Raw genomic sequence first — 13,277 nt, 5'->3', positions numbered from 1 at the left:
CCCGCTGAGCAGAGAGCCCGATGCGGGACTCGATCCCAGGACCCTGAGATCATGACCTGAGCCGAAGGCAGCGGCTTAACCCACTGAGCCACCCAGGCGCCCAAAATGATGACTTTTCTTAAATAAAGGTTAACATTTACATGATTTGACTGGTATCTATGATTCCTTTTTGATTATAATGAGCTATCTTAAGTTAAAAACATTTTTGGTTAAAAAAAATATGCCACTGTGATGAGTGATATTGCTAATAGGGGAGACTATGCCTGGGTAGGGACAAGGGTATATGGAAAATCTCTGTACCTCTCACTTTTGCTGTAAATCTAAAACTGCGTTAAAAATAGAAAGTCTTGGGGGCACCTGGGTGGCTCAGTGGGTTAAAGCCTCTGTCTTCGGCTCAGGTCAAGATCTCAGGGTCCTGGGATCGAGCCCCACATCGGGCCCTCTGCTCAGCGGGGAACCCGCTACCTCCTCTCTCTCTGCCTGCCTCTCTGCCTACTTGGGATCTATCTCTGTCAAATAAATTAAAAAAAAAAAAATAGAAAGTCTTGGGGCGCCTGGGTGGCTCAGTGGGTTAATGCCTCTGCCTTCGGCTCAGGTCATGATCCCAGGGTCCTGGGATCGAGCCCCGCATCGGGCTTTCTGCTCAGCGGGGAGCCTGCTTCCCTTCCTCTCTCTCTGCTGCCTCTCCTGCCTACTTGTGATCTCTGTCTGTCAAATAAATAAATAAAATCTTTAAAAAAAAAATAGAAAGTCTTTTAAACAATGATAACAAAAAAGTAAATGACCCCACAAAATATCATTGTTTTAAGTACCTATTGTTGATATTTGTTAGAAGTTCTCTTAAATGACAGTGACCAAGTCACTTCTGCAAGCGGAAAATATATACTCTAGTAATATTTCCAGGGCATACTTGTTAATATGTCATTTTTGTTGTGCAGATGACAAGGACCAAGGAAGTGACTTCAGGAGTACAGAAGTAGAGTTTTTGCCTGTAGTGCCACCAGCTCCAAAGAATCAGCTCTGTTAGCTATCTGGTTCGGTGGGACCTAAAACATCAGTTGCTGCATGCAAGCACACGCCTTCACTGAAGGCATTCAAAGTCAATGGCGTCGGAAGCATCAGTGGATAAGGGGAAAGAAAAAGGAGGCACTGCAGGGAACACAGTTCATAAAATTCATGTTGGTAAAAACACGAAATCTGACAAGCTGCAATACGAACCTGTTTAAACAGACTTAATACCACTTATCACTAAAGACAGACGGTCAGAGTCCAGAAAGGGAACAAGGCAGGCTCCAGGCACCAATGTGTATAGAAACGGGCCTCTATGTCAGCATGGCATAGGAATACTCGAGTTCCCTAAAAAGCTGGATTAATAAAAGCCGAAGGTCCAAACCACTATCTCACTAGACGTATCCTAAAATTTAAGGTCGTGTAAATCAGAATCTTTCTAACAAGTACACGAACTCTTCATTCTGGTGGCTGTTCTGAAATACGTGGAAGGACACGATCAACACAGGATCATGAGAAAAACATGCCTTTGTCAATGGCCTAGTAAATTCTGGCCTGGGGCCCTCTGAATAGTGGATAACGTTTTTTGTGGGATGGAGAAGGTACCTACCTTCTCCATCTTACGGAAGATCACACTTATTTATTTTATTAGTTATTTATAAGTAATTTTATAAATAACTTGCCAGTCTGGCTTCCCAGTGTGGGTTGGCTTTACTGATCATTATTAGGAACAGCTTCTTCTATAAGCAAATGTGATATTTTTATGGTCTCCCTTTAGGAGAAAAAGTCAGGGAAAGTGTATAAGAAGCTACAAAGATAAAATACCACCTGGCAATTCACTCCTGAGCCGTGATCTCCTTGCAGGCTTGAACACAGCAGCATCAGGCCAAGGAACAAAGATACTACACGGCCTTTGGGGCGTGTGGAAGTGGCTGTATTGCTTAAGAAAGCTCAATACCACAGGGTTTATGGGGCTTTGGATGCAGATGGCAACATCTTGGTATTTTCCTCATTGTGATTACCTGCAGGATAGACACACTTGCAGGATAGAGAGCATTAACACCACAAGACTTGTTTTTAATGTGATTTTAGAAGACACAGCTATCAGGTTAGCCCTCCAGTCAGTGCATAATAGCATGGACATCAGCAGTCAGGCTCAGCAGACCCTGCGGAGTTTGTGCAGATCCCTTGATATTCTGATATTCCTCAAGTCTCTAAAAAGTACTGTCCTCAGGTTGTTTCTCAACAACCAGGGGAAAAGGGGTTAAAGACCAGCTTTGGTTCTATATAAGTAAGTATAATCGTGGAGACAAGCCAGGGGCTGTGGAAATCTCTCTCATTTCTGTCTGCTTTGACAATACTCCCTCACTAGGTATTACTGAATTCTTGGTATAACTATCACACATGGATAATATTTACGAAAGTCAATGAAATAAGTAAAGTCACTCTTCACTCTTGAAGTAAAAAACAAACAACACCAAGACCAAACTGATTAACTCCTCAACGTAAAGGGAAATTTCTTCCTCGTGGCAGCAGTCGATGAAAATACCATTGACTAGTGTATGTGGAATGTTTCCAAAGGGTAAGAAAATAAAACTCAGAGAAGAGAGCAATAGACAGTATGAAATAATGGGTAACCCCAGAATCATTTATCTTAGGCAGGCCGACAGGCCTCTATACTGGAATAGACACACACTTTTCTATGCTCGTTCTCTTTTCAGAGTCTGACTCTTGACCTTGACTACCCCTTCCCTCTCAGGCTCCCCAGGTCAGTCTTACCAGTGGCCATGGTCAGACAGACCAGCAGGAAAATAATACAGGTCTTTGACTTAAAAGATGGAGCTCCTTACACATTAGAATCTAGTCTCTGAAAGTTATCCTATGATAAATTAGCCCATCACTTCTTAAGTTTGACAATTCCTCCCTACCTCATTCCTAAGATATTTTTCTATTTACAATGAAGGAAGTCCTCTTTGAGACCGAATTTCACCAACTACACAATCAGCCACTTCATAGTGTTTGTGGGTTATCACTTGTAGTACCCAAACATACTTTGACTTCAAATGATTAATTGCAGAACAAAGGCCTCTTCCGCTTTGCAGAGCTTCTCCCCCCAGGCCACAGGGGAGTGGAAGTTGGGGGGCGGGGGGGCCTTGACTTGCCCTGGAATGCACAAGCAGTTAAAACCAATCACTCTGCACTTGGTAGACGAAGCACCCCGAGCCGTCCCAGCGATGTAGGTGTAGAGTGAAAGGTAACAGCACTGTGTTTCCTCGTTCAGGGAGCGGCATCTGGGAGATAGCTTGCAAACCTGAAGCTGGCCCTGTCATTAATCTGCAGGTTTAATTGCAAGGCACAGCTAGTCTCTGGAAGACCTTTCCAATCCTGATAATGAAGACAAGCGTGTGCTTGTAGACGCCAACTTCCCCAGTTTTTGGTTTTGGAACCTATACCACCTACCAGGTCTCACCAAACCTAGAACCGATCAGAGCCTATTTGCACAGGGTGACTGAAACAAAAATGGTGAGGAAACGGGGAGACTGTGTGGAGCAGGGTAGCCTTTCTGGAGCCCCTCAAATCATACTACCCAGGCCGGCCCCTACTCCATCTATTCTCTGCCCAAGGCAAGAGCTGTCAGGAGTCCCACAGATAAGCAATTTAGATGTATACTAGCTGAATGAAGGAGACTTACTGCCTGTTTCCATTGCTGTCTGCCAAGCCAAGGAAATAGAGTGTGGACAGATGCTCTCTCAAGTTCTTATTTGAGCTCCAAAAAGGTTGGAGGGTTGGCAAAGCCATGAGTCCCAAGGATCTTCAGTTCCTTGTTTTTTTCTAGTTTGTTTTTTTTTTTTTTAAGATAAATTGAAAGTAATATAGTCAAGAACAGAGAGGGTGATTGTTTTACCCTGTTGACTAATCTTTCTTGTTCTGAACATGTCTATCCTCTTTAACAAAAGCTATTAAGATTTTAGATGCTTGGGCATAAGCAACCCATATGGGATATATTTGGGGAATCCTATTACCAAAATCCAAATAAGTAAGATGTCTCATCTGTCAATAGCAGACAGCAAATCCTGTAATCAATTTCAACATGGCAAAGAAAACACAGTGATGGTTTACTTAACAAATATGAATTGAGCACCTACTACGTATAAGGAAATACAAGGTGCTAGAAAGAAAACAAATAAGTATAAGACATTGCCCTTGTCTTTTGGGGCTCATGACTCATTAAAGGGAGGAAAATATCAATAACTAAATGAATAAAAAAGAAATCACTAATGCCAAAATTGAAGGGACGGTAACTCCCCAGAGTTGTGGTGAAAAGATAAGTCACAGAGACTGGGGAATACTTCATGAGGGAGGAACATGTGATTCCAAGAATGTCCTTACCCCTTTTCTCTCTAAGAAGCTTAATTCATCTGCTCTGTCAATGCTCAGCTCATTTTCTACCGAAACATCATAGGATATCAGAGTTGGAATATACCATCAAGATCACCCAAGTGCAGCAGTTCCTAAACTTGGCTGAAGATAGTAAAAACCAACACAGAATATAGTTCAGAGATGAGAGGAAGAAGCAGTTTTTCTACTTAGGGGCATTCCAGAAAGTTTCTAGGGAAGCTGGTTTTGGAGGTAATCCTTAACAAATGACTACATTTTGACCAGCGCAGAATAACTGTGGACAATACAATGTAAAGAAATTATCCAGTAAGAACACAAAGCAAGACTGTGCAGGTGTGAGAAACACTGAGTCGTCAGGGTGGGGACATGCAGGATGAGGCTATAGGAAATGAGGCTGGAAAGTGAATTAAGGGCAGGTGGTTTGGCGGCTCATGCTCTAATTTGGGAGAGCATATGGAGTACTTGAAAGAGTTCAAGCTTGGGGTGCCTGGGTGGCTCAGTCAGGTGAGCGTATGGCTCTTGATTTCGGCTCAGGTCATGATCTCAAGGTTGTGAAATTGAGCCCCAGGTCGGGCTGCGCACTCAGCGGAGAGTCTGCATGAGACTCCCTTTCTCCCTCTCCTGCTGCCCCTCCACGCCCATACATGGGTGAACTCTCTCTCTCCCTCTCTCTCAAATAAATCTTTTTTTTTTTTTTTTTAATTGACAAAGACCGCAAGTAGGCAGAGACGCCGGCAGAGAGAGAGGAAGGGAAGCAGGCTCCCTGCCGAGCAGAGAGCCCGATGTGGGCCTCGATCCCAGGATCCCGAGATCATGACCCGAGCCGAAGGCAGAGGCTTTAACCCACCAAGCCACCCAGGCGCCCTCAAATAAATCATTTTTTTAAAAAAAGAGCTCAACTCGAGCTTTAGTACCAAAGAAGACCTCCATTTTAATCCCCATTCTGCTGTTTCCTAGTGAAACTGTGATACTGGCAATTGATCGACTCTCTTCTGCGTTTCTGTATGGCGTAGGAATACACCCTCTTCTCGGGGCTGTTGTAAGGGGGCAGTGAGTTCATGAGTATACGTGCCAACCATGGCCAATTCTCTTCCCTGTATTTTGTCAGTAATAGAAAATCACAGAGTATGTTTAAAGAAAGAGATATAATCTAAATTCTGTTTTAGGAAGAGAACTGGATACAGTATTGAGGGACATGAGAGAGGAAACAGAAAACACAGAGAGGGAGAACAGAAGGGTGTTCCAGTAATCCAGGGGAGAGCTGAGGTTCTGAACGAGGGCAGAGCTACTGTGAAAAGAAGGTCCAGAAGAATAAGCACTGAGGAGGCAAAACGGGGAGGTCAGCAACGGGTGGAAAATGATCACGTGACGTTGTGGATGAATCAGGTTTTCAGCCTGCCTTTGGCTGCTAGAAGGAGGACAGTGATGCAGACTAAAGGTTGGGAAACCGACAGGAGCAGCCCTCAGGTGGGGAGAATACATTCCAAGGGGGACTTCCTGAATTGCAGGTGGAGACTGGGTGTCCTGGGGGGAATGGTTAGTGCGCAGCAGGAGATCTGGATCTAAGACTTGGAACTCAGAGCTTGGGTCTGGGAGGGAAGGCATGAGGGGTTGGCAGAGCTGGTCGGGGAAGCTATGAGAATAGATGGGACTAGCTAGGGAGAGGGTGCTGAGGAGAAAAGAGAAAAGACATCTGGACTTCGGGAAAGGTTCTTTCTTGAGGAATAGAAGAAAATGAGGAGCTCATGGAGGAGTGGCTGTTTTCACAGATTTTTATGCAAAAGGAAAATAAATTTTTCTTATTTAAGCAGCAGTTACTTTGGCCTTTGCTATAGCAGCGGAGGCTTTATCCTTATTGATAGAGGAAGAAGGCAGGCTATGCCAACAAAATGGAAGTAAGAATAAACCCAAACTTCTCTTTTAAGAAGCTAGAAGAGAAAGGAAAGAGATGGGATGATAGTTTCCAGAGGGCAGAGGTTAAAAGAGGTATTTTTGTTTTTTTTTTTCAAATCAATGCTTCTATACTTGCTACCATTTCTAAGTTGACCATCTCCTCTCCTTATTCATGGAATATTCTGCCAAAGTAATTTCAAATTTATTGCTTGGGAAATAAGCAGGTTTGATTTTTTGTGGTAATGATAATTTTGCTTATAAGTCATCTCTTCGGGACATTTACTGTTTGTATATTTGTCTTCAAATGTAACTTAGAAAAATGCAAAGTTTTGCCAATTTTACTAGGGTGTGATTACTTAAATTACTGCAGGAGTCCTTCAACATATGAAGCTTCTTAGCAGGCAAGTGTATACAGACCCTTTGACCATACAACAGAGGGCCAGGGAAGAGAATGTTAACTTGTTACGAGTTACTGTAATGACTGTGTATGCATGTCAGTAGGAAAGCAGATTTCAATAAATAAAAATTTTAGTTTGTGGAACTTTTTCCAGGAAAAACTTTATCATATAAGGAGAGGAATTTCTGCAACATCTACACTGTGATCAATGGCTCCTTTGTGGGCTAAGTGACGGCCTCTCTAAGTTTCCAGCTCCTGGTCCTAAAGTGACCTGAGTGGTATGGAGCTGTGAGGACAGCTTTTGGTATAACCCCACAACAGCTCTCAACTATCTGCCGTCAAGAGTATGGCAACTGCATAATTGACCATAATAGTGGCAAGTAATATACTTAGAACAGAAACCCTGTTGGTAATGAGCTGAACTAAAAATGAGAAAGTAACCATTTATTCCCCCATAGTGTAAATTACAGCTATGTGTATAATGAGATTTCTTATTTGCATTTTTCATAAAACTCACCAAACTCCTTATTCACTCATTACTTACCCATTACAGGTTTTTTAAATGGCACTTTTAAAGTTTGCTTTGGCTCAGAGTGAATTATTTGCCAAGATTTTATTCCTGGAGTCATGAATCCCCTGAGACTTCTTTACCTTTTGTAAATTCATAGCTCATTTTGTGGGTCCTAGTGGTTTGTGGTCTCTCTGTGCGCATGTGTGAGGAGCAGTCTTAAGATATCCTAAGTAGTGAAACATTTTGCAAGAAAGAGTCTTATATCCTGGAGTAGTTAAACAAGAAAAAAAAGGGAAAAGCAGAAAATGAATAAAGAGTAGTTAATAAAGGTAGCAAAAATTAGCTTACCTCCTGTAATTATGCATACGCTTAGATAATCTGTTGATTTAATAGGTGGAAGAAATGTGTGCTACAAAAATTCATCGAATGTTTGGATATCAAGAAGCACAAATACAAAAGTACATGAAAAGGTAAAATGAGGCAAGGCTGCCTCTGAGAGTAATAATTTTGATGAACTTTAATAAACCACTAAATGCAAAGTTAGATACACATGAGCAGAGGAAAACATTTTTGTGTGCACACTTAAAAAAAAAAAATAAAAGTGTCTCCAAGACCAATATTACTATTGTAGGGGAAGAGAACTCAGGGCACAAGGCAAGTTGGCTACAGACATTTACCAGCCAAGAGGGCAAGGAAATTCTCCCTGCTCCTAAATCTCTCCCCAGCTCACTGCCAGGCCTTGGCCAGAAATGTCTTCCTATACAATCCCTAATGAGCTGAAGAACAAAGGTGAGAGCCATTATCTCAGGAATGAACACACTGTCCCTCAGAATATTAGAAAAGTAGTTTCTAGAACCACAGACATTTCTAGCTAGAAGAGATCATCCCAATACTTTTTTTTTAACAGTGTGACAATTGTGTCCCCCCACGTAAAAAGCAACTGGCCCAAGACTGATCACACAGCAAATTAATGACAAAGAAATGCTGGTTTCCAACTCTCTATCTAGAGGTCTTTTTTGTACTACCAAGCACTGCCTGTAATCAGAAGGGGTTAAAGAGGTGCCTGGCACACTTCACAGCAGGGATAAATTCCAGTATTTGGGACAGGATGAGGACTGGTGGGCCACAGATCGAAAGTCCAGGGACTGGAGCATCCTGGACTTGTTCCTGGATACACAAGTTGCTATTTTGCCTAATGCTGGCTTAAATGCCACAGACAATTTAATGACATTAATATACCGTCATATAGTATCCTGCTTTTTTTTTTTAAATTTTATTTATTTATTTGACAGGTCACAAGCAGGCAGAGAGGCAGGCAGAGAGAGAGGGAGAAACAGGCTCCCCACTGAGCAGAGAGCCCGATGCGGGGCTCGATCTCAGGACCCTGAGATCATGACCTGAGCCGAAGGCAGAGGCTTAAAGCACTGAGCCACCCAGGTGCCCCAGTATCCTGCTCTTCTAATGATATACTTGACCTGCACGTAAATCATATTCCTAGTGAAATACTATGTCTCCTCTATCAAAACCAGAACTGCATCCTGACACCAGCCTAATGCTACAGCTTATCATTCACTCCTAAGGAACAAAAACATGGGATGTTTTTATAAGACAGTCATTTGTGTGTTTAGCTACTATTCTGGGTTTTATGAGGGGGAACTGAAACCGCAGTTTCAATTTTGCATCAAGCTAATGTGTACTGATGGAAATCCATGTTAAGCAGAATAAGAAATAAATATTCTCTACCACCACAAATTGATTCCAAGTGATCTAAAGTAGGTCTCAACACTTCCATTTCACTTGGAAGTGAATTTACACCTTGGAAAATATCATTATTTCTCCTTAATTTGTCCCAATGATTTCTGGGATTTTAATTGGCCTTCAAGTATATTTAAAAATCAAATAGTTGTAATTAGTTTTGATGGAATCCCAAACTATAGCTTTTTCTTTTTTTCCTAGTAATTGCAAGCTATTAGGTTTTCATTGGGATTTGAATTTCCTTTTTAAGGATGTCTTTGCATTATGTGATGTTACTTCCTGATATTTAGTCTTATTGGGATTTCTTGGAAAAGTATATATTAAAAAATAATAATATTGAACATGATTAAATGGGTGTCCAAATAAAGCGATCATGTTGTTTCTCATGTAATTATAATGGAAGAATTCAAGTTAATTTGCTTATTTTAGCATAATGAATATGTGACTCCAACAGTTTAAAAGCTAAAATCCTTAGGAGGTAGAGGACAATGAAAACAAAACAATACAAAACACCACACATCACAAGAAAACCCTGGATATTAATCAGTTTGTTTAACTGGATGAACAGCCGTATACATAATGTGCTAACATTTCTTAACAAGTAGATTTCTGGAAACAAACTGCCTCCAAAAATATTTTATGAGCTGTCATTAACTTCAGAGATGTTTTTCTAGGTTGGCAACCTTGGTGATCCATCTTGCAAAAGCATGGCTGGATTGGAGAGACCCCTGAAATTGCTAAATGAGGAGAACTGAGAAGGGTCTTGTGAAGTCATGACCCTTGAAAGGTGTTGGTTTACAGAGTGTGAAGCAGGCAATTCACCAGCTGCACCCAGGAAGCCGCGCTGGACGAGCTGGTGGCCAGCAGGGAATAGCGCTTTGAAGGATGGGTGGATCCCACTGCCATGCCAGACTCACAGTCCGCTCGAACTTCTATGATGGGGGGATAACGCCTTAATTTGGGCTACAGTTCAGTATTTCAACAGAAGATTCTTAGACTGAAAAGCAGTTAATTACCCTCTCTTTCTCCCCTGCCCTCCCAGACCATTTTTTCTGGGCTCCAACGAGAAGGGCAAATTCACTAAGGGTGATGCTCAAAATCTGAGTCACGAGATCTTACGCAAAGGCTGTCCATGCAGGATGCACAGTGGGACTGTTTGGCCTCCGGGTATGGGCGTGGAGAGCTGCCTGGCGAGCTGCTTCCCTGTGAGAGGGACAGGAGCTCAGCTCTGTCACTTTCCTGTGGGGCTCACTGAACAGAATCTGTGCCACAGGAGCTTAGCATAGCTGAAAAGGCCAAATAGGCAACTGCAGGGCAAGAGCAAGAAATCAGGTACCAAAAGTTTTAGGGGTTTTTTCCTCCTCCTCCTTACTATTATTATTTTAGAGATTTTATTTATTTATTTATTTATTTATTTATTTATTTATTATTATGACAGAGAGCGAGGAGCACAAGCAGGGGAGCACCAGGCAGAGGGAGAAGCAGGCTCCCCGCTGAGCAGGAAGCCTGATGCGGGCCTCCATCCCAGGACTCTGGGAATAAGACCTGAGCCGAAGGCAGACACTTGACTGACTGAGCCACCCAGGCACCCGTCCTCCACATTATTATTAATAATCTATTTCATTAACAATGTCACAACTCTTCCCTTTGCTTCACTGTATCTATGTAATGGACCTACTCACTTTAATTCCCATGTTTTCAAAGAAGAAGTGGTGGAGAGAAGTGCTGATATGCATATTTTTTAAAGGTCTTTGATGTCCTCAGGGGGAAAAAAAAAAAGCAGGCTTTTAAAGAAAAAAGTCCCCGAGGATAATAATTAGATACTCTGGAATACTGGGTCAAAAACCTCTAAACATGGATCCCTTCAAAAATAGCTTTTTAAGGTGAAATGTATTACTGTATAGTATGTGTGTACATGCACATAGACATATTAGGTATATGCCTTTTCTCTGATCACAAGTAAAGAACAAAAATACTGAATTATGGAATTTCAGGTCTCAATGTTTAGTGAGCTATGGATGCTCTGGTTGGATAAACCATTTCCCTTAATTTGTAGAAGTTTTTTTGGTCTCCTTCTCCTCCACTTTGAATGACACTCTCATACATCTGTTCTGCAGCGGTAGTACACCCAGACCTTTTTGAAGTTTAAATGCATGACACCCTTTGTAGAACAGTGGCGACCTGATCAAAACAGTGATCAAGCAGAAATGCTTTTTTTTTTCTGATAAGCAGGGCCAAATTCAGTCTCTTTCTAAGCAGAATGAACTCTCTCTCCCTATATTCAGAGTTGAGATTTTTCTTCTACCCTCAACTAATAAAATCAGGAGGCTGCAATGAGGCTGAGCGGCAAGCAGTTTGATGTCCTCAGCAGGATACGAGGAGTCAGAAGTGGCGCTGTAAATCCAGAGTGGGGCTTCAACACTGTGTTAAGTGTGGCCTGAGTCTCTGAGATTTCCTTTTGATGCAAGTTCAGTATATTAATGGGAAAAGCATTCACTTTTATTTGTCTGTACTGTCTGCGACAGCAAGGCTGCCTCATTTAGCCTGGGCCAACGTGAAAATACACAGAGAAGCAATCTGTTGCAAATTAGCACAGCTCCCCTTTCATTTACTAGCTAGTAATTGGAAGGGGTTAAGAAAGTGTAACTTATCAGACCACGTGAGCTATCTGCTGGTGCGACAGCACGCCTCCCTTAGATTTCCCTGTGAGCCCCCAGGCAATAATCTTTCCTCAGTGTCCACTTGATCTGAAAGAAAACCCTGATGTGTGTGAAATGCGCTCCCTTGGTGAGGTTTGACAAGGCAGTTTCCTGGACTCCTGAAGCGGGTATTGATGACTCCATCAGAACCTTACCTTTCTTTAGATATAGCTTTACTCTCCCGCTTCCAAATGGTCTTGAAGTCACTGCAGAACTCGTACCACACCATAAACACATAGTTGGGTGTGATCTCCTTCTCGCCGGACTTTGGCTTCATCCCAAAATATCCTACAGTCGTTTCAAAACTGCAACAGGTAGGGAGAAAAAACAGAGTGAGGTGGGGGGTGAGAAACTGTCCACACCCTCGGCTGGGACGCGGGGGGGCATTTCCCATGTATTCATTCTCTAAAATAGAAGCCCAGCCCGCATAGTGACTATGGCTTATCCTGAGCCTCGGAAAACCTGTTTGGTTAAACCTCTTCCCCAGGAAATTCAATGTGATACTCCTGGTCACACCTTACATGTATGAACATGAGCATATCTGATTCTAGGGTGGTACGCCGGTAAAGTTATGAGTTTGCCCTTCGTCTCAAATCCACGTCATTTACTAGCTCTTCATTTTACGTGTAATGACCACCTGGACATGTAATGATGATATTTTGGTTGTGCAGCCTTCGCAGTGGTCAGTTAGACAGCCCATCGGGAATAAGTACTCTGTTGAGCACTTCATGGAAAATCAAGAGACTATTCTACCCTCATTCTGCCATGCACTGGCTTTGTGATCTTGGGTCAGTCACTCAGCATCAGACTGTTTTCTCGAGGGTGAAATGAGACAGGAGACTTAGAGCAGATGATCTCCGAGAAGGTTACATTTTAAAGCTTGATACACTACAAGAATAGAAACCCCTGATGCATACATAGAAAGAGGTATAACAGAAGGCATGGCAAGGTTTGGGTGCAAAACCATCTTTGATCCTAGAAAGACGATCTCTGAACTGGTCAGAAAAGGATCCAGGTTTTCCAAAGTCGATTCTCAGGCATCGCTCCAAGAATCTCCTGACCTACCCCATGGAGAGGCTCACTGCACACACACGGCTCAGGCCTCCCAAGCAGCCCTTCTTGGAGGGGCTAGCTTTGTAGCAATTTATAGCTCTGTGCTTAGTCCCCCACCCCCAACCTCCACCCACCCAAAGCCTCCCAAGCTCATTTGCCAGGAGCAAGAACACTTAAATAAATGGCCTTTTTTCTAGGGTGTTGGAAACTAATCAAAGCAGGAATGGCTGGCCACGTTTACTACTCAGTGCTCTATCATCTGTTCAGACACAGCGTTTTTTTTTTTTGTGGCCATCCTGAATCCTGAGTTTCTAATGGAGCTCCATTCAATGGCAATTGTAAAACCCCGAAGCCCCGTCACTATTACAGAGAATACTTTCATCTCGTTCTCCATTATTGGGCAATATGAATCTCATAAGATTTTATCACATTTCACAGATGAACTGTTAATTGATTCCATGGCTATGATTAGGTGAGATCCAAGCTGGAGCTGCAGCTCTGAGTCCCATAAATTCTTTGTGCTTCTGTAAATAATAAATCTGTTCTTAATGCAAATTAAAAC

General features: G+C 42.4%; 1 protein-coding gene across 1 annotated transcript in view; it reads right to left on the bottom strand.

Annotated features, from left to right (window-relative positions):
* Window positions 1-13,277, bottom strand: part of LOC123944049 (formin-1-like) — a 285,601-nt gene that overhangs the window by 26,054 nt on the left and 246,270 nt on the right. The window contains exon 15 of the mRNA XM_046008733.1: window positions 11,818-11,967. Coding sequence (XP_045864689.1) covers window positions 11,818-11,967 — 150 coding nt within the window. The remainder of the gene's footprint in view (window positions 1-11,817; window positions 11,968-13,277) is intronic.

Source organism: Meles meles, chromosome 6 (assembly GCF_922984935.1).
Source record: "Meles meles chromosome 6, mMelMel3.1 paternal haplotype, whole genome shotgun sequence".
NCBI classification, from domain to species: domain Eukaryota; kingdom Metazoa; phylum Chordata; class Mammalia; order Carnivora; family Mustelidae; genus Meles; species Meles meles.
Note: the sequence above shows the minus strand (reverse complement) of the source record. Positions and strands in the feature narration are given on the sequence as shown.